This window comes from Oryctolagus cuniculus, chromosome 6 (assembly GCF_051225735.1).
Source record: "Oryctolagus cuniculus isolate XC-2025 breed Fujian yellow rabbit chromosome 6, ASM5122573v1, whole genome shotgun sequence".
Taxonomy (NCBI): Eukaryota; Metazoa; Chordata; class Mammalia; order Lagomorpha; family Leporidae; genus Oryctolagus; species Oryctolagus cuniculus.
The window spans coordinates 95,892,922-95,914,991 of NC_142872.1; the positions used below are offsets into that span (position 1 = coordinate 95,892,922).

General features: G+C 43.9%; 1 protein-coding gene across 10 annotated transcripts in view; it reads left to right on the forward strand.

Moving 5' to 3' along the window:
• SULF1 (sulfatase 1) overlaps positions 1–22,070 on the forward strand; it is a 195,096-nt gene that overhangs the window by 123,555 nt on the left and 49,471 nt on the right. For 7 of the 10 annotated variants that reach the window (XM_051844555.3, XM_051844551.3, XM_051844554.3 and 4 more), the window contains exons 5-7: positions 331–570; positions 9,631–9,782; positions 12,353–12,522. In XM_051844555.3, coding sequence (XP_051700515.1) covers positions 331–570; positions 9,631–9,782; positions 12,353–12,522 — 562 coding nt within the window. The remainder of the gene's footprint in view (positions 1–330; positions 571–9,630; positions 9,783–12,352; positions 12,523–22,070) is intronic. The other 3 variants (XM_051844556.3, XM_051844553.3, XM_070075146.2) reach the window with 1 other exon arrangement.

Genomic DNA, 22,070 nt, shown 5'->3' on the forward strand with positions numbered 1-22,070 from the left:
CCAGTAATCTTCAAAGGGCCACTAGCCTTTGAGTCTGCTGCGTATCTAAACTTCGAGCTTTCATTATCAGATTAGCCTGCATTTTTTTTTTCTTTGTGATTAAGGAAGGGGGAAGCTAAAATGTGCTTATTATTCTGCAAAAGACTTGAGAAGGTAGGATCCTTCATGTTTAATTTTGTTCTAGAAATGAGAGCTGATCAAATTATAGACTCCTTCCAGCCAGGGGAGGGAAAGTAATAAATCAGGAGAACAGAAGCACTGAGTGACACGAAACAAATGGGTCCCTGTGCGGTGCACCGCACTGAACAATGCCGGGATTGTGCCTTTCAGGGTCCCTGCAGGTCATGAATAAAACCAGGAAGATTATGGAACACGGAGGGGCCACCTTCACCAATGCCTTTGTGACCACACCCATGTGCTGCCCGTCCCGGTCGTCCATGCTCACGGGGAAGTATGTGCACAACCACAATGTCTACACCAACAATGAGAACTGCTCTTCACCCTCGTGGCAGGCCATGCATGAGCCTCGGACTTTTGCTGTATATCTTAACAACACTGGCTATCGAACAGGTAAGGGTGGCATTTCTGGCCCATGAACTTCTGGGAATATGAACTTCTTTCATGTGAAACAATGCACTATGTAATGCAATGTATGAACGTCCAACAAGACTCTCAATGGGAGTAGTGTAGCTTCTCTCTTCTCTACCTGTTGCCTCCCTACCCCATACTCTTTCTTGGAAAAATATACAAATGAGATCCCTTAGAGAAAAATCAAAACATTTCTCAGTAGACACAGTATGAAATTGCTGTAGGTACCCCATCAGAGCCTTCCAGCCTTTGGAATTTTCCAGAATAACTTGCAGTGGAAGAGTTTTTGTCTCATTTGCCTGCTTACTTCAGCCTCCTAACAATCAAGGGATCACGGCTCAGCTTGAGCCTTTTGTTAGATGTTAGTAAAGTCTTACTGTTTGTTTTCTTTTTGAAAATTTCTATTTATTTGAAAGGCAGTGAGACAAAGGCAGAGACAGAGACAGGTAAAGAGAGATCCTCTATCTGTTTGTTCATTACCCAAAAGCCCACAGCAGTCAGGGCTAGATGAGGCTGAAGCCAGGAGCCTGGAGCCTGGAGCCTGGATCCTTGGAACTCCAGTGCTTGAGCCATATGCTGCAGCCTCCCAGTGGATACATTAGCAGGAAACTGGAGTCATAAATAGAGCCAGGCACCCTGACATGAAATGCAGGCATCCCAAGTGGCATCTTACTCGCTGTACCAAATGCTCATTCCCTGTGATTGTCTTCAATAAGATAGTTATCAGGTGTTTTCACAATGCTTAGCACCCACCCCAGAGTACTGTGACCCAACAGATGATCGGAATTATCTATTGAATTAATTAATGACTGAATTAATAAACCAACAAGATATACCTTGTTGATTCACTTGCTTAGTCATTGACAATTAACAGAATTTGGAAAGTTTCTTTAGCTTACATCATGGTGGTTTGTAGGTCTTGAATGTTCACCTCCGTCTTCCAGGAAAGAAAGGTGTCCCAGTTACTATACTTACTGTCATTTACCCTACAAGGGGCCAGGAAAGAGTTGGTTGCTTGGTCTTTAAACAGTTGAGGACCTCTTTCACAAGGGGTCACAGTCATGTCAGTCTTTCTAGAAAGAAGCAATCCTCTTTCTGGTGCTATTCTCCTCGAAGCCCCCTTCTTTCCAGCTTTCTCTCAGATTTTCTGAGTTTTTCTTTGTGGAAGGAAATACTGATGCTGACAGAGGGGCTGCAGTGTCAAAGTGGAGTTTTTGGGTTTTTATTTTTCCTTCAGAATCATTTATCTATATTCTTAAGAATTATAGATGTCATCATTAAAGCTGGTTGTAAATGATTCTCAGGCCTATAGAGTATTTGGAAGGTTTAAAAGTAAAGGATTCCAGATAAATATTCTCTGAAATGTCTTTTGAAAATTAAGTTAATCTTTCCCACTGGACTCAGGAAATACATGGCCATTTACTTCTTTCCTGAGCATCCTGTGGGCACTTAATACTTGGTATTTATGGAATAAATTATTGATTGTGCATGTGATAGCAATGTCACTCGCTAACATTTTGAGATCTCTGCTTGCAGAAGCAGTTCCTCTCATGAATCTCCAGGGCATTTGCCTATGCTTGGGAAAGAAACTAGGTTACAGTGGGGTTACAGGGAGAGCCCTATCCTGAATGTGTTCTCTCACATTAGTGGTTTAAATTTATAGCATCTTTCATCTGAGAACTCTAAAGCAATTTGAAAATCCATCAAACATCCCTGTAGACGTTAAGTGTACTTGGCTCTGTTTTGTAACTGAGATGGGGATTTCAAATATTGTGTGACCAACCCAGAATCAGAATCAGAACTGCTGCCCTAATGCCTAGTTCCTGAGTTTAACCACCAAATTGCATTTGCTCATGGGAAGTGTTGTGTGAAATCAGTACCTTTCAACTCCCGGGCTCCCTATAATTTAATCCCTAGTGGCAGATATGGAGCTCCAAAGGGCGAGGACTTTCACCGCAGCCAGAGTGATATGAATGGTGTTTGTCATAAGAAGTAGAGATGTAGGGTGACAGAGAGCCCTCCCGGGACTTAGACCAGTCAACAAGGACTTGCCACTTTGGTTCAGGGCTGAATCAGCAAAGGAGTGAAAGGATTGGCAAGCTTTCATTGCTTACCTACTCCATACCAGGCATTTTAGCCAAGATATCTAACTTAATTCTTTTTTTTTTTTTTTTTTTTTTTTTTTTGGACAGGCAGAGTTATACAGTGAGAGAGAGAGACAGAGAGAAAGGTCTTCCTTTTTCCGTTGGTTCACCCCCCAAAGTGGCCGCTGCGGCCTGCGCATTGCGGCTGGCGCACTGTGCCTGTCTGAAGCCAGGAGCCAGGTGTCTCCTCCTGGTCTCCCATGCGGGTGCAGAGCCCAAGCACTAGGGCCATCCTCCACTGCCTTCCTAGGCCACAGCAGAGAGCCGGACTGGAAGAGGAGCAACCGGGATAGAACCGGTGCCCCAACCAGGACTAGAACCCTGGGTGCCGGCTCCATAGGCGGAGGATTAGCCTAGTGAGTGCAGCACCGGCCCTACTTAATTCTTACAGCAAGATTTAAAGAAAGGATTCACCCATGTTACCAATAAAATCCAAGACTTCGGAGTACCCTCTAAAGTCACAGGTTCATCAGCTCAAACTCTTTCCTCTTTCATTGTTATTCCTTTACATATTATTCTGTCCTGCTTCATTCCAACTTGCCTTATAGACATACACAAAAATACCGCAATACTGAACAATAAAGGCCTTGGAAAATAGAAACAAAGAGTAGAATTAGAGTCAAGGCCACAGTTCGCTTATCAACTGTATGCCATGGAATTTTAGGGAAAAGCTGCATTTTTGGAATGAAGCTTCAAGCTATTAAGAGTGAAAATGGAAATACTCATTGCAAAGCTTGCTGGGTCAAAGGATAAAAACAAACTAGTTGCATCTAGGAAGCTTAGTATATCCTGGTATTTCTTTTTTTTTGACAGGCAGAGTGGACAGTGAGAGAGAGAGACAGAGAGAAAGGTCTTCCTTTGTCGTTGGTTCACTCTCCAATGACCTGGCTGCCGCGGCCAGCGCACCGCGCTGATCCGAAGACCAGGTACTTATCCTGGTCTCACATGGGGTGCAAGGCCCAAGGACTTGGGCCATCCTACACTGCACTCCCTGGCCACAGCAGAGAGCTGGCCTGGAAGAGGGGCAACCGGGACAGAATTCTGCGCCCCGACTGGGAATAGAACCTGGTGTGCCGGCGCCGCAAGGCGGAGGATTAGCCTAGTGAGCCACGGCGCCGGCCTGGTATTTATTTCAATAATATTGTAGTGTATGCTTCCTTATGACAAAATGAAAGAGCTTTACTAAACTCAGAGATAAATTAGTTCAATTGCCTTATGGCTTGAGAAGCAAACTTATACCCCAAATAATACTGAAGGGACAGATCTAATGTTCTAACCGGAAGAGAAGACACCAGGATTTTAGTCTTCAGGGTGCTTTCTGGTATAGCACCTGAACGTGGAGGATTAGGTGAAGCACCAGAGGCTTTCCTGATGAGAACTGTCAGTCTTTGTCCAGCCCAGTGAGCCTGCTTCAGTCAGGAGGTTTTCTCCTGGAAAGATGTCTGAGTCGAAACTCAGGGGTTTAATAATGGAATTTATAATGACTCATCCCCCAAAATAAAGGGAGTTCTCTAAGGGCAATAAAAACCCAAAGCACTTACATGGAGAGGAAAAGAGAATGGACACTCAGGAAAATAAATTTCTATTTGCTTATTAGTAAATCTGAAAGATGAAGAAGTGGAGAGAATAAAATGGCAGTGATCTATATAAAGTTTGAATTTCTATCTGATGTGAAAACATTAAAGCATCTCAGATAATTAGGAAATGAAGAGGTCTTTTTGAGAACAGTTCTTGATCCAATCATGGACTATGACCCATTCAAAAATACACAAACACCTAAATATGCTAGGAATCCTAGGAAATTAGGAGAGTCAGTGAGTGGCTATTAAACCTGCATAATTATTCATGAGACACGAACCTAATGGAGGAATGCCAATACATAAAGATTGTATTGTTTTCCTAATAATGAAAACATTATTTGGAACACTTAGCTGCAAGTCTAAGAAAAACAATGAGGGAAGCTGAAATATGTGTTTTACATAAACATCCATCTAAGGGAAAAGCACAAAGCGGCCATAAGTTTTATGAAGAACAACTCAGAGCAGACAAATTACTAAGAGGCTTATTTTGGGTGGTATCCAGAATACATGGGTTTAAATGAATTGAATTGATCCAATATTATATTTACTATTGTATGACATGATTTTTCTTTTTCAGAACTGAGGCATATTTTTGGACTGGCTGTAGTCTAAATTTTTCTAACTTTACTCATGGAAAATATGAGTCTGCAAGAGCTTAACCGATCAAGAAGGGAAAAATACAGTAACATTGTTACTGCACTTCATGTTCTGACAAGTGAAGTGGGAATGATACTGATTATCTATCAGAAAAATGAATATCTTGCCTGGAGTCTGCTCTAAACTTCCTAGTTCAAATTTCTTCTGAAGGTGTAGATGTTAGTACAAATCTTGGCATAAATGCTACAGTAAAACTAATTAGTCCCAATCAAAAGGCAGCATCAAGTCTAAGAGAAAACCCTAAGCTGAGACTGGGTGTTGATGTCGCATGCTACTCTGCCCATCTTTTGTTTCAAGGACTTTCCAACCCATGTAGCACAGAGATTGCCCTAGAATGATTCCTACAGTCTCCTTCCACTCCAAAACTATATTGTAGCTTCATTATACTCACTGTACTGATTATATTGACTGGTTTAAAAACTGCAGTGTTCAAATTACAATCATAAAACATGATATACAGAATCACATATGAATTAAATTTTAGTTTCACTAACTAATTCTTCTTCACATTACTGGAGTAGAAAGGGCAATATTTAATAGATATCTGCAAAAAAACCCATTTTATAAAGGATTTTTTGTAATAAATGAATCAACGAATGCATCTACGGTCTAATCCTGTGTCTTCATACATGAAAAAATTATAATATGCTAGCAAATTTATTAATTTGTTCTCTTATATGGGATTTCTAAAATGCAGAGTCCACTTAAAGTAAGATAGACTAATATTCTTATTTTTGTGCATTATGGAATTATAGACATTTTATAAGTGAAAAACCATAAGTACAGCATATATTTATTGACCCATAGTGTGTTTAGAATTATACTGGATACTAGGATATGAAGAGTTTTAAAGTAATATTCCTGTCTTTAGAAGACTTACCAGCTAGTTGGGGAAACCAGACTTCAATACTGACATACATCGTCATTTTAATATGGTTCAAAATTATGTCTACTTATGGGGACTACTGTGAAATCCTGCCACCCCAAATCTATCAGTTGCATGTAGTAAAAACTCAAATAATATATTCATTAACCCATTGAATATATAGTTTGAGGTGTTAAATAAGATTTGCATTCTCTGCACTGTCAGATCTTTTGTGTAGTGACTATTGCTCACTTAAAAATAAATGCCTTTTCTTCTAATAGTTCAAGGAAATTCTTCTGAAGGTTATGTAACAAGTAGTTCTAGGCAGAAATAGTGTGGCCTACAGCCAGCAATAATTATAATTAGGTCTTTCTCCCTGTCTCCCAACCCCCTTCCACTTTCTGAAACAGCTGGGAGGAGAATGATGTCCAAAAACCGGTCAACATCATGTTAACTATGCATTCAGATAGCAGTAGTTGCCACTGCCAAAGGATAAAAAAAATCTTCCAGCTACCCATAACTTATCCACAGACATCATGGCAGCCCAGGCTAGCAAGCGAAGTTCACCTTAGGGAGGGAGAGACTTAATACATGCGGAGGAAAAGAATTAGAAGTCCAGATAATCAGTTGCAGAGTGCTGCCAGGAAGCACGATGCTGAAAAAGGCCAAGGTGATTACAAATGAGTCTCAGTGTCACAAGGCAATAGCAACCAAAAAGAGAGGCTGCAGGAACTTGAGATTGACAGCGTTGGGTGCCGCATCGTGACGCATGGGGGCCTGGTCTCTTGGAGCGAGTGCAATGGGTGAGGGCACATCTGGAATACGGAGTGCATTCTTCACACTCCATTAACACAGACACCAAAAACCTGGAGGGAGTTCTGAAGCAAATAACAGGGACTATTAAGAGACTTGAAGGAATAGTTTACAAGGGAAGGATTAAGGCAAAGGGTGATGGCCATGGCAATGGGTAGCAAACAGTACAGAATTACCTCAAAAGTAAAACAATGAGGGAAGGGCACGAACGACTCGCTGTCTTGACATAGGGGAAAGTCCACTAAAAATAGCAGGAAAAATTGAAAAACAAATTAAGCAAGAAAATGTTATGCCAAAGAGGGAAGATGTGCTGCCACAAAATAAACCCCACTGGGGAACCATGTGTAACCTGTCGAGAGATGTTTGCAAATGGCCTAGAGCCCAATTTGGTAGCACTGCAGGATGGTAAATTATTTACCGTGGAAAGACAGAGCCAAAAGGATGATGCTAAGACTCATACTCGCAGCACTTGGCCAGCGCTGGTTAGGAGCCTGGCGTCACTTATAGGTACTTTACATCTGGACTCATTTCATCCTCGCCACAAGCCCACTGCCGTTACCCTTCTCGTGCCCTGGCATTGCAGCGGGGAGTTGGAGGAGAGGGGTGAATCGATGGGTAGCCAAGGAGCGGAGCCAGGATTTGAACCTAGGCAGGCTGGCACTGGGGGTTCCAAGCTAAATCTCTCTGTTTATTTCCCTCTTTGAAAATAAAAGGAGGAGAAAACAGGGATAATCCCACCCCAGACGAGGAGGAGCCCAAAGGAAAGAGCAGGACCAGACGAAGCTCAAAGCTCTGGGCAACAATCCCCTTCTGAGCTGACCGTGACTGGGCATGGCCTTGGTGTGGCGCCGGCCACCCCAGCTCACGTTGCTTTTGGTCAGAAAAGGAAAATCACTCTGTGGTTCTATGTGGAAAGGTCGCTGAGCCTGTAAAGACAAGAACCCGTCATTAGAAGAGCTTCTCCTGTGCCTGGGCAGCCCAGAGGGAACCCTGACTCATCCGGCGGGAGACTCGCTGACACTTGGTCCTACACCCAGCACCCAGCACCCCACCCAGGGGCCTCCGGGATCCTCCAGCTGAGGGCTGCATTGACTCACTTATTCATTCATTCAACAAATAAGCACTGTCATGATTCTCAGTCCAGGCTCTTTTCAAAGAAAATAAATATAAAAAGAAAAGCTAAGGCAGGTGTTGTACACGGTGCGTTAGCTGCTCGAGACACCCATGTCCAAGGTCGGAATGCTTGGGTTATAGTCCTGTCTCTGCTTCCCATCCAGCTTCTTTCCAGTGAACACGTTGGGAAGCAGCAGATGATGGTTCCGGTACTTGGGCCTCTGCCACCCACGCGGGAGACCTGAGTTGAGTTCCCAGCTCCTGGCTTCAGCCTCAGTTGTCCAAATTCGAGGAGTGGTCTAGCAGATTGCTGCTTTCACTCAGTCTCTCTCTCTTTAGACTATAATTCAAATGCAAACCTGAAAATTTTAAAGTCCAGAACTTGCAGAATCCCCAAAATATATTGGGTCCAAGAATCCCAGGTCAAGAAACAAGTGAGGGGCACAGCAAGTTAAGCTGCTACTTGCAACACTGGCATCCCATATCAGAGGGCTGGTTCCAGTCCTGACTACTCTGCTCCAATCGAGCTCCCTGCTAATGTGCTTAGGAAAACAGTGGAAGATGGCCCAGGTACTTGGGCCCCCAGCCACCCACATGGAAAACCCAGATGGAGTTCCTTGCTCCTGGCTTTGCCTTGACCCAGTTTCAGCAGTTGTGGCCATTTGGGGAATGAACTAACAAATGGAAGTGCTCTCTCTCTCTCCCCACCCCATCTCTCTCCTCTCTCTGCCATTCTGCCTTCCAAATAAATAAATAAATCTTAAAAAAATATTAAAAATGTGAAATCTTTCCAGGGCCTTTTTTAGTGCACCATGGCATTTTTTTGGCCTGGATACTTCTAAACTCATAATGTCTATAGGAACTCCGTGTCGCTAGAATTTTTCATCAGCAGCAGTAGATGTGCATGTTCATAAAACACACATAACAGGGCCGACACTGTGGCAAAGTAGGTTAAGCATCCACCTGCAGTGCCGGCATTGCATATGGGAGCCAGTTCGAGTCCCAGCTGCTCCACTTCCAATCCAGCTCCCTGCTGCTGGCCTGAGGAAGTAGCAAAGATGGCCCAAGTGCTTGGGGCCCTGCAGTCATGTGGGAGACCTGGAAGAAGCTCCTGGCTCCTGGCTTCGGATGGTCCCAGCCCCAGTTGTTGTGGCCATTTGGGAGGTAAACCAGCAGATGGAGATGGAAGACTTTCTCTCTCTCTCTCTCTCTCTCTCTCTCCCCCTCTCTCTGTCTCTCTCTTTCTCTTTCTCTCTGCCTGTAACTATGCCTCTCAAGTAAATAAATAAGTCTTAAAAAAAAAACACAGACATAAACATAAATGCCCATGGTACAAAATACCTTGGACATACAAACCCTAACCATACCCCATAAAAGTTGGGTTGACCATAGTTCCCTGGTTAAGAAAAATTGTAACCTTTGGATACGTAAAAACAAAAACAAGCTTTTTTCCCTAGTATTTTTATAATTCACAAATAGGAAACTTTTTTTTCTCACAAAGACTGAACTTTCAGTTCTCCAGTATGGCCTCTCGGATTATTATATGAACTTGACAAAAGAGTATATTTTGGTTTTATTCCAGTAGGACCATGGGTAATAAATTCACTCAGAGTGCCATGATCATTATGGTGATTTTATTGAACTCTAATCCGTGTACTTGGGTACTACTTATATTTATCCAAAAGGAAAATGTGTATATGTCACTTTGCCAAAGGATCAGAGTATTAAACTAATATTATTTTGGTGTTACCATTACCTAGGTTAACTTTTCTTTGAACATTCTCTATTACAGGTCATAATTTCAGTTTATGCATTTACTTATGATTAGTCATTTCATATGAGAAAATAATCCTTCTTTTCCCCATTGCAGCCTTTTTTGGAAAATACCTCAATGAGTATAATGGCAGCTACATCCCTCCTGGGTGGCGAGAATGGCTTGGATTAATCAAGAATTCTCGTTTCTATAATTACACTGTTTGTCGCAATGGCATCAAAGAAAAGCATGGATTTGATTATGCAAAGGTAATTTTCAGGCACTTTTACACTGCATCAATTTACTTTGTGCATAATGGGGGAAAGCCATTTTCAGTGAGTTACAGTATCCACAAGATTGGCTTTCTGTGTTCTCACAATGTTACAATAAGAAATTTTAAGGTAATTGTAAACTCCAGGCAAGAAAAAAAAAAAAACTAGCAAGGAACACTGCCTTTGAATAGTGATTTTTTTCCCCTCATTAGGATAAAAGGCAATCAGCCTTTGATAAAAGAATCATCAAGAAGAGCATAGATCCTTCGCTCTGTCCTGTGATGGTTTTTGTTTGCCCTTCTCTGGATGACTGGTCCACCTAATCAAATGCCCATCGTGTAGTGTTTTAGTTTGCATTGGGGCAAAACTACATTTTGCCCATGACTTCAGATTTAGAAGTAAGAATAAGAGCAGACATGCGCAACAGTTAAAGGTTGGGAAACCGCATTCCTTGCTTTTACTCCTATCTGAGTAAAAGCATGCCCATGTCAGCAAGAGTTCACCGAACTCTCTGAGTCCACCGTCCTAGGATTCCCAAATCAGTTCATAGAAACTGAAACTGACAGGTCCCATGGTTCTCAAACAAATGAATCCCAGATTTGACTTGAAAATTCACAAAGATTTTATGGTTGTAAACTTGAAATTTAAAAATGTCTGGATTCTAAGAGTGAAGGGGAAGTTTAAGGAATTCATGCAGGCAAGGAGTCTTTGGAAAGTCCATGGGAAATGTGCTTCACAACAGAGTTATGCATGGGTTTCAAATTTTTTGCACCAAAATACACACCTTTTAAAATTCTGCTTTCCATGAACTTTTTGAATCACCTTACCTTCGAATTTAGCCTGCTAATTTGTCTAAAATATCCCCCTTTCTTTCTCACCACAGCATTTTTCTGAAAGAAGCTAAAAATCCATGTTAGCTAGCAACCCCTTCCAACTGGCTGGAAATCGGAAAGAGGGAACTTGATTTACTGCTGGCACGTGGCTGTCTTTGTGCTTGGTCTGCTTTGAGCACAAGGGACTGGGGAGAGTTAGGTGTGAATCCCACTCTCTCATACCCTTTGGAAAACAATGAATGCAAATGAATTCGCAAACATGGCTAATGGACTTCCAAACTCATCAAAGTTGAGCCTTGGCAGGGACCTTGGGGGCAAATGTGAACAACATGAACGACACCGTCCTCATTTTAAAAAATGAGGAGGAAGCCCGGAGTGGTTGAGCCACTCACTCACCGTGGGTCATTTCCCACTGCATGCAACGGATGTGTGCCACATGCACTAATTGTCACCGCTATCATCTCTAACTGTGGGGATGCTTTTCAGGCTCCTTGTTCAAGCTATTAACCTTTCATTCCCTGTTGTCCTAAGGAGAGCAAAGTAATCAAGATTCTCTCCAAATACTAAATCAGCGTAACTTGTTCATTATCACAGCTGATTAAGTGTCAAAGACAACTGTGTCCGGAAAGAATATCTATCTTTTTTTTTTTTCAGTGAGGGAAGGAATGAAACAGACACCCCGACAGAAGAAGGGGACAGCCTGTGGTCTTGTCCTCACCATGACATGTGACACAGATTTGTCCCTCTAGCACTGCTTTTGCAGCTGTTCTGGTCCTTAAATCCACAACATGTGATTAGCTATGCCTGGAAGTCTTTGCCATTGTGAACATGGCCCGGGACTTTCTGAATAAAGTTTATACTGGAGCTCCAGGCCAATGATACACACTTAGAGGAAGCAGGTGGTTTAATTTAAGTTTTCATCTTTCCTTTTCATTCCATTTCCCCTCTCCCCCTTACAGACTGGAAGCAGCCCCCGACTGTGGGTTAAGTCATTTTATTAGTGAGTCGGGCTCTAATCCCAGCAGCTGTATTACTTTAGTTGTGCAATTAACACAGTATAATCTGCAGGAAATCAACTGCTCCCCATATTTAAGAGTTTCAAGTAAATTAATTGATAAAACGTTGCAAGCTTTTCCCTATGCTCGGGGATTTTTTTTCCATGGCTATGATTAACAATCATTGTTTAATTTTCATAGTTGAATTTGCAATTGGAAGAGAAAATCCTTTCTTGTGTTTGTGCACTTGTGTGTGTGTGTGCGTTTGGGTGTCCGTGTGTGTGTGTCCTGCAACTGTGGACTTGAAGTGGGCGTGGGTGCTTCCTGCCCTTGAAGTAATTAAATTTTTTGCCAACGAATTACATCAACGAAACCTGAGCATGAACTACATATCCGGTGTTTCATGTGTGCAAGCGCTTGCATTGCCAGATCTGTGTATTATCATGGGCACACTTGACTTGCCTTTTTTTTTGTTTGTTTGCTTTCCTAACTATTAAGGTGTATGTTACTTAAGCTACATTTTTAGCATATCACCGAGCTAGCCACCCTAGGAAACCCTGGGAACTGGTTTTCTCTTTTCATGAAGATGTTTTGCTGCCTTGAAAGGAAGGACCCATTTTCCTTCTTGCTTTAGGCATTCCCTCTGCAGCGAGTCCCTTCTGAGGAGAGCAGTATTCAAATGTGATCTGATAACTGTCACCTTTTGTAATTGTTGTTTTGTGTCAAATGTATGTTTCAGGACTACTTCACAGACTTAATCACTAACGAGAGCATTAATTACTTCAAAATGTCTAAGAGAATGTATCCCCATAGGCCCATTATGATGGTGATCAGCCACGCTGCGCCCCACGGCCCTGAGGACTCGGCCCCACAGTTTTCAAAACTGTACCCCAATGCCTCCCAACACATGTGAGTAATAACCGGGACGCTGCCACCTGCCGCGGGGAACATGGCCCCTTCCTTCCCTAACTTCTACCCCATGTCCTCCCACACTGCACATCCACAAGGCAGGACCGCTGCCTCCTCCTGATGAAAATAAGGGGTTTTCTTAGGAATCAGGTTTCCGACATTTGCATGTAGTGTACTGGAAAGGAAGAGCCTTGTGGAGGGTGGATGGGGACAGTTTTTATCAAGGGTTTTCTTCTGTCGTTTTAAATCAAACAGCAGAACTTTAGAAAACATGTATCATGAAAGAAAAAAAGTGATGCATGGATTTTCAATTTGGGGGGCACCAATAGAAACTTCTCCTTTCATTACATTTTCCATGAAGTCCCCTCATATTCATGAGTCGGATCCAGTAATAATAAATAGTCCAATGGTATGTTTTTCATAGCCACAGAGTGGCGACCCTGGGTCTGGCTCTAGAAACATAGGTTTATTTTCTAGGCAAATTCTGCAGCAGCTTTGCTGCAGATGTATCATGAGGATTGCTTGCAGGAGGCAGCTTGAGTGGTTTGTCCAGGAGGCCTTCCCAGGTCACAGCTTTAAAATAACCTGATGTTTCTTTCTGAGAGGCAGGAGAATCAGAGGGGGCAGGTGGGGGGGGGGGGCAGCGAGCTGGGCTGCTGCTGTTGGGGGTTGGTGGCAAGGAGGTGAGCCAGAGAGCAGAGAGCTGTAGTATGCAAAGGATTCTCACCGGCCAACGCTGTAATTATCTGGGGGCTTTGGAAGTAAAGAAAATGATTTTGTTGTTGCCGCTGTGGACACAGCCTACTCCCAGCCATTGCCAAAAGCATGCTTGTCCACACAGAGCACTTGGATCTGTCTGCTGGAAGTTTGGTCATGAAAGAGGCAGAGAACAGGGAATTAATATCTGTTTCTCTTACCACTACACCTTCAAAATTGGTTTCTTTTTTTTAACACTTTTTTAAAGATTTTATTTATTTATTTGAAGGCAGAGTTAGAGAGAGGGGGAGAGAGAAAGTGAGAGATCTTCCATCCACTGGTTCACTCCCCATAATGGCCACAATGGCCGGAGCTGCGCCGATCTGAACCCAGGAACCAGGAGCTTCTTCTGGGTCTCCCATATGGGTGCAAGGGCCCAAGGACTTGGGCCATCTTCCACTGCTTTCCCAGGCCATCAGCAGCGAGCTGGATTGGAAGTGAAGCAGCCAGAACTTGAACTATGTGAGATGCCAGCACTGCAGGCGGCGGCTTTACCTGCTACACCACAACGCCCACCCCCAGAATTGGTTCTTAATCTGTTTGTGCTTCTACACCATCCCTTTTCATCCACATGGATTTTCTAGCCAAGATCCCCAACGGACAAAAGCTCTATGACAATAGATACAGGGGTGCCCTGTTTACTGGCCATCCCATGTCCCTGGGAGACCCCTTTCTTTACGTTTTTATTTTGTAGAACTCATTCGCTGAAGATTTCTTGTCAGTGACCTCTATCACACCAAATGTTTAGACTCAAAAGAAGTGGGTCAGAGCTGGCTTGAGACAGGAGCTAACAGTATTGATGCAGACAGGGTGGGGAACCTACTGAGAGTGCCCAGGATCTTAGAGGATGGGAGTGTTTTAATGCATAAAGTATTCTCAACACACAGAGAAGGTTGTCCCAGCCATTGGGGAGTATGGCCTGAATGAGCCATTGTGTTTTGGAATCAGCTCCACGGGCAGACACACAAGCCTCTGACAACCTTACCCTACATTTCACCCTGGCGATCAGCTTCCTGCCACTAAATTCACAAATAAAGCTCATGAGTGGGGAGTGGCTCTCCATTACTGCTTACGCATTTACTAACCCACCGACTCAATGAGAGGAGAAGATTTTGCAGTGAAAACCCATCTGTTCCCTTTTCTTTTGAAGCAGAAATGTGGTTGCCCTTGTACAACCATAAACCTTACAGGTGTTTCCCTCGGTTTGAGGAGAGGGCTTGACAAAAATAAAACATTGTTTTGTGGTTCCTTAGAAGTCAGCCTGCTTTTGAAGCTTCCAGGCCAAGTCCCAAGACCATGGGAAGATCAGGTGCACGTCAAGGGGTTCTGACAGCTCTGTGGCGTAGACAGACAACTGTATGAGGAGCATTTGCACAGTTCTCAAGGCCTGAAATTTTAAAAAGCATCTATGATGCCAACAGTGAAGAGTTTATTGCATTCCACAAGTATTTATGAGAGCAGCTTGGGACATGGTATATCGCAGCAGTGGTATAGGCCTGAGGAAGACACAGTCACTAACATTTAGCAACTGGTATGCTAAGAGATTGAGAGACCAGGGCCCACAAAGTCACCAGGGTTTGTTAATCAGTTTTTATTGAAACACAGCCAGGCTGATATCCTTAGACGTTGTCTGCAACTGTTTTTGCAATATAAAAGCCAAGTTGAGTAGTTGTGGCAGGTACCATGTGACCTGCAATACCTAAAATATTCGCAATCTGATCCTTTGCAGAGTACGTTTGCGCTAACCTCTGCTCTTGGCAGATGGCCAGCTAGTCATATAACCAGTAGTCCCAGAAGTGGTAAGTTTAGAGCAGATATTCATGGGACCGTGGAATTTTGGAGGGCAAACTATTCACTGCATTTGGGGGGAACCAAGGAAACGTCAAGGCCCAAGAGACATTCAAGAATGGGTAAAATCAGGCCGGCGCCGCGGCTCACTAGGCTAATCCTCCGCCTAGCGGCGCCGGCACACCGGGTTCCAGTCCCGGTCGGGGCGCCGGATTCTGTCCCGGTTGCCCCTCTTCCAGGCCAGCCCTCTGCTGTGGCCAGGGAGTGCAGTGGAGGATGGCCCAGGTGCTTGGGCCCTGCACCCCATGGGAGACCAGGAAAAGCACCTGGCTCCTGGCTCCTGCCATCGGATCAGCGCGGTGCGCCGGCCGCAGCGCGCCGGCCGCGGCGGCCATTGGAGGGTGAACCAACGGCAAAGGAAGACCTTTCTCTCTGTCTCTCTCTCTCACTGTCCACTCTGCCTGTCAAAAAAAAAAAAAAAAAAAAAAAAAAAAAAGAATGGGTAAAATCTCTTCAGAGAATTCTACAGCGATTGGGTAGGTGATTTCAGGAAGAGAATGTGGCACAGACTAGGGTCTCCGTGTAAGCAGGGTGATCTAAGACATGCACTAGAAAATGGAGAATGGGGTACAAATGAGACAATATGGGATAAACCTTAAGAGAGAAACTTGCAGAATTTTGAAGGTTTCAGGGAATTTCTCTGTTTGTAGGCAGAAGGTCACTGGAGATTATTAAGTAGAACAGTAACAAAATATAATGTCAAATATAATGTGGCCATTTCCACATGGAGATAAATTCAGTTATTCATTCTTGGTTCAAAGGAACCAGCTATACCCCAAATAATGATTCCATAAAGCAAAATCTATGCATGTTAGAGTGAAAAGTACTCCAGCCTTAGAGGTAAACAAGGCTAGTTTCCTGATTCAGCTCTACCCTCTGAGCCTATGAGCTGCTGCTTTAACCTCCCAGAATCTCCATTGTCTCATCTGTGAAAGGGGCATAACACCAGCACCTTACTGTGATATTGTGAGCAAAAACTAAGAGAGGCAGTAAAGAAGTCCCTGCATAAGGCCTGGGACACGGTAAGCACAGTGTCAATATTAATTCCTGTTGATCTTTTCTATTGAGATGAACCATTTGGATCTACCAATATTTGATCTTCCTTGACCTCCAAAAAGCACAGTTCTCTCTGGTTCAACTAAGGTTCAAAGGAAGCAGCTAGAGAAATCACAAGTTGGTGCTTGCCCCTTGTGACATGGCAAAGCTCTTGCTAAGATAAGCTAAGGTGATGAGCTTCTCACACCTGGCTGGTCTTAAAAAAAAAAAAAAAAAAAAAAAAAAGGCAGGATAAGCACCAAACTGAGCTGTGTTATCTTTTCCAGGTGCAAATGTGGGTTATGGGCAGCTGCCAGTTTGGAGGGCATCCTAGCCACAGAAAATGAAAATTCATGTGGTTGGTTGAGTGATTCAGCTTCTCTTTGCTGCTAAGCCTTGGGATTTGTGCACCGAAAAGAATGTGGAGAAGAGCTGTGTCTCCCTCAGGCCTTGGAAGCCTTGAATTCCTGGCATCTTTGCTGTAAAGTTTTCCCTGACTGTTGCTGGAAGAAGGGGTTGCGTGTGTCCCAGCAAGGGAGTGCTCAGGTTCAGGGTCCAGGCTTCAGACAAAAGGAGTGACACAGATTGAAGACAAGCTGTCCATTGTGGTACCTGGAGCCACCGAATAGCTGGCTGCATTAGCAAAAAGCGTCAGCAATGCATTCAAGCAATGGGATGCAAGAAGTTAAGTGCTTTGCAGAAATATTTGGCAGGTCTCATGAAAACACAGCAAGAAGCTGCAGCCTTTCCCCTGTTGTGAGGGCACCAGGAATGTGAACACTGTCCTTCAGGTCTTCTTCCTTGGTGGCCAACCATCCTCCCTGTCCCTTTCATCTGGCCTTGGGGTATAGCTCAGTGACCTCTGTCTGGGGCCCATGTATCCTGTTTCCAAGGTGTTTGCTGTTCCCAGCAAAGAGAGCAAGTTTAATATGGTCACGTGGCCCCACAACTGGGGCAAGAGATTATGCCTAGCAGCTACAGATGGGAGCCAATTATCAACCCCTCATGGACAGGGAGTGCTGTTTAATCAGACAGTAGCCCAGGCACCTGTGCCTCTGAGCGCTCTAAGGAGATCTCGGTCATAATAACACAGAAAAGCCTGATCAGGTCTATAGATAAGGTGCTATGTCCTTAGCTCACCGTAACAGCAGAGGGGATAATATGCACCTGTAGGAAGCTGAGGGCCTCTGGCATCATCCAGTTGTCACCCACTGGCCAACTCTGCCTCCATCAACTTTTTTCAAATTGATTTTTTGTTGCAGTGCAGCACTTCTTTCTCCCATGCCTGGACACATGTATGACTTTGTGAGTGTGTATGTACACACACACACACACAGGTTCAAGGGGACTCTAATTCCATGTTCAGGAATTTGGAAGAACCATTATGAAAGCAGAGCTTGCACCTAAACATGGCTTGTGGATCAACAAAGCAAAAACTTTGCTTGTATAAAACACTTACTGAAACACCTTTGCTCTCTCAGACTGGAAAGAAATGTCTTGCCTTAAAAAGATTGTGTACTTTCTTGCCTCTTTTCTCCTACAAACACCTGAAAGAACATGCTTCTAGAGATGAGAAAATGTTAGATTCTCCAAAAGAAATGACTGATTTAGGCAGAACCAGTGGCTCCCTTTTTCTATTTCCATATTGTTCTTTGTTGCTTTCTACATATCCCATGAATATTAGTCATTTACCCAGAGGTGTGAAGTGGAATTGAACAACTCCTAGTGGAAGCATTCAGAACCTTGTGAGAGGAGTGTCCTGGAGGAGTGCGAGGCAACTTTGTCCCGAACACAGAGACAGAAGAGTTTCTTCTCTCTACCTCCAAGTGTCTGATAGACACGGCTCCTGAGACAGGAGTCGCACTTGTTAACCTCACCACCTAGCTGACATTAAAATGTATCTTAAAAATGATAATAACATCAGAACATTTAAATAGCAAGTTTAATGAACTAAAAGGACACTTAGAGCTACTGTAATTCTGTAATTGTTTTTTTAGATTAAAAAGTGAATCCTCGAAGTCCCAAGTGGCTTTGCCCAAGGCCCCAGGAGGAGTTAGGAACAAAGCTGGTGCCCAGCCTCGAGTCTCATGGCCTAGATAATCTTCCCACCTCACTGGTCTAGCTCAGGGCATGGCACAGGCAGTTCGTGTGTTTTCACTTAACTCTAAATGGTGTTTGCTGCATCCTGAAAATACCAAGTTATTTTTATCAAGTGCCTATAACTATAATTAAGGTCATTTGGTATGATTCTTTCTGCCCAAGTTCAAACGTTACCTATAGAAAGATATTTGAACTCAAGTGGGGAATATCTCCACAAAGTCAATTAAGTAACTTCAATTTTAGTGAAAACCGAGATGGCGTGACTTGGGAGATTTAAGTATAGAATTTCCAATTTAATGTTCTCAGTGTGTGTCTGAAATCTGTAAAACTGGCTTATTCTGGGAATTGAGACCAATTTAATTTCGCAGCAAATGATGGTCCTGCTACCAGTTCCCTTTAAGAATTAGATCATTAGTATTTTGGCTGTTGTATGAGACTAAATAACAAATGTAGAGAATACATGGGCAAATACAAAACACTGGAAGTATTTCTCTGCACTGGAGTGTCGGCAGAGACCAGCCACAGCGAAAATGAGCTGCTAAGTCCTTTCCAACTCCCCAGCAGGAACTTAATATACAACACTTGCACTTCATGAGAACACTTTGCTAGGAAGACTTATTCTCTTTTTTTAATATTTATTTATTTATTTGAAAGGCAGAGTTACACAGAGAGAGGCAGAGAGAGAGAGAGAGAGAGAGAGAGGTCTTCCATCTGATGGTTCATTCCCCAGATAGCCACAACGGCCGGAGCCGCGCCTATCTGGAGCCAGGAGCCAGGAGCCAGGAGTTTCTTCCAGGTCTCCCATGTTGGTGCAGGGGCCCAAGCACTTGGGCCATCTTCTACTGCTTTCCCAGGCCATAGCAGAGAGCTGAACTGGAAGAGGAGCAGCCGGGACTAGAACCGGCGCCCATATGTGATGCTGGCGCTTCAGGCCAGGGCGTTAGCCCACTACCCCACAGCGCCAACCCCAAGACTTATTCTCTTAAAATATTCACCCGCCAAAAAAGAAGGGGACACCCTTGATTTTCAGAATCCTTATTCCTGTGAAGTCAGTCAACAACAAGGCCAATGGAACCCTGAAGAGAAGTGGGTGGTGGTGAAGGCTTGGTGATACATGGGTTGGTCTATAGATTCTGTGGTGCAGTGTGTGAGTGACCATGCGAAACAACCCGGAACTGGAGAACAGCGACAGGCAGAGAAGCCTGGCTGGGAAAAGTCACAGCTTTAAAGATGGGAATCACTTGTGGAAGGTTACAGGTGTGTTTGCCCCGAAGTTCAAGGTCTGGAGTGCACAGTTCTGGTCAACCCCTTCAGTAACAAACACAGAGTCGTAACCAGGCCAGATGTCTGTGACTATACCTGTGACACACAAACAGAGAGAGAGAGAGAAACAGAGAGAGAGAGAGAGAGAGAGAGAGAGATTTTCCATCTACTGTTCACTCTCCAAATGCCCACAACAGCCAAAGCTGGGCCAAGCCAAAACCAAGAATCAAGAATTCCATCTGGTTCTCCCATGTGGGTGGCAGGAACACAAGTTGTTAAACCATCATCAACTGCCCTCCAGATGCGTTAGCAGGGAGCTGCATACAGAGGTGGGATTTGATCTCACATACCCTCATATGAGATGCAGGGGTCCCAACAACACACACAACACGCACCCTAAGTTTTTATAAAGAAAGCAGAAATCTCCCAACAGTCGTCTGGCCATTTGTCCTCTCAGTTTTAAAGCCAATAGCCAGCACGATCTAGCTTGTCACTGATGCATCTGGTGTGCCTTGGGGAGTCAGACTGTATTTGCAGCACAAGTGGACACTCAGGAGCTGGGGGGGAGGCACTGGAATGGGAAGCAGAAGCTGCTGGTATTTCAAGTCAGGATGAAGACCAGGAGTTTTTGGACTGATGACTTTTATTAGGAAGAAATGCATGTAATGTTTTCCTTTTAATCACTGGGATTTGGGGGCCCTTTTGTGGTTCAAGGCTTGGTGAATGTGACATTACAGAAGGAGCACTGGCCAAGCACTGCCCCAGAGGGTGCATTCTGAGCCACCTCTGTGCAGTTTGCACTTTTTTTCATCTGTAAAATAGGAATATGATGCCCTGCCTACTCAGAGTCGCCCCAGCAGTCTATGGAGCTCTTTCTCGGCTACCTGCAAATATGGGTATGATGTGCTCCCTGAATCTTAATAAGAACTCTGAAGTTGCTATTCCCATTATATGGATAAGGAAACTGAGGCTTATACAAAAAAATGTTGTCCAGATTCACATACTAATAAGTAACAGAACTGGGATGAGAATTTGGATCTGATTCCCAACACATTCTGTAATCACTGAATTTGTGGTTTTTCTACTTTTCTGTAGTTACCTGCTTCCTTCAGTCAGACTTGCGTTTTGTCTGACAGCTCCAAGGCCCTGTTTGAATAATTTTAAGTCAATCTTTAGCTAAGGCAGCAAGCCTTAATTATCACTAGAGGGGACAGAAGGCTGCATCTCCCAGAAATTTGGCAGACCTCAGCAGGAAGCAACCACAGGTCTTTGGCAAAAGATCACTTTTCAACAACGTTGTCAATTCCAGCGACCCCTCGACCTTCCACCTGCAGGTCCCTGAACAGCTGCTGTTCTGTGGGAAGCAGTGGCAGCCTGTCTTCCTTTAAAAGGCAAATGAGTGCCCCCTCTCCCTGCTGCCTGCTGGGATCCCACCTGGGATTTCAGCCCCAGAGCTGGGGGTCATCTCCCATATCGAGAAATAAAGAGAAGGGAAGGGGGGTAGAGGAGGACAGCTTTGACAAGCCCTGAGTTCTCCCTTTTAATATAAGCCAGATTTAACATTTGTCATTCTGGAAATCCAGGGGTCCAATTTGAGGCTTGTAATTTGCTACAACCTTCCCTGGTCCTCCAAGGGAGGTGGAGCTATGCCAAGTACATCAAGGTAACTGGTGGAAGACATAATTTGCCCACTGTGAGCCTGCATTTCGGTTCCCTATTGTAATTTTATTTGTCTTGAGGTTTTGTGGTTTCTTTAAAAAAAACAGCCAACTGGATTTATTTTTAAATTAAGCCGATCCAACATCAAAGGCAAAGAGAGGAGGATGTTAGGGTGTTGTAAAGAAACCCCGGGTGATCTGTTATAACTGTGTTATTTTGCAGGGTGTGTATCAGTAGAAGCTAGGGGACCTTTCACGACCAGCTGGCTGGATTTCTTTGACCTCAAACTACCCCCATGGGGGAAAAGCCCTTTGCAAGGGGATTTAGAAGCCCCCTCTCTGCTCCTCCTCAACCTCTTAATCTAATCTTGTTTGTAAGAAGAGGTGAAACCCAGGCTCTGGCCATCCCTCCTTCCCTTTGGTCTGTGGTTTGCTTCTAGATGCGAGGAGCTCTTTCAGGCCAAGAGAAAAAAAAAATGGGACCATTGGGTTCATGGATCCTTTACTCCAAAGACAGAAGAAAGCTTTTGTTGAATGCTTTTCTTAAAAAGTTCCAGAGGAGACATGTGAAGAGTTGGGTTTTTAATACGATGGAATTTTTCAGCCCAGGTACTTATACAAAATGTATCTGTTGCAGGGGTGGGGATTGTCCAACCCACAGGCCATGGAAAGCCCACAATATCATTTGGCCTGACCCTGGCAAGGCAATAGCAGGCAAGACTCCAAATTCAATACATCTATAGCAGGCTAATTTTTAAGTTGATAATTTCTTATGACCCACTGATGTTATTATAAATATGTAAATAGCCCTTGGCAAAGAAAAAAAAAGGAAAGAAAAAGAAAAAACATCAATGTCCCAGCAGAGAGACAGAGATTTTCTGTCCATTA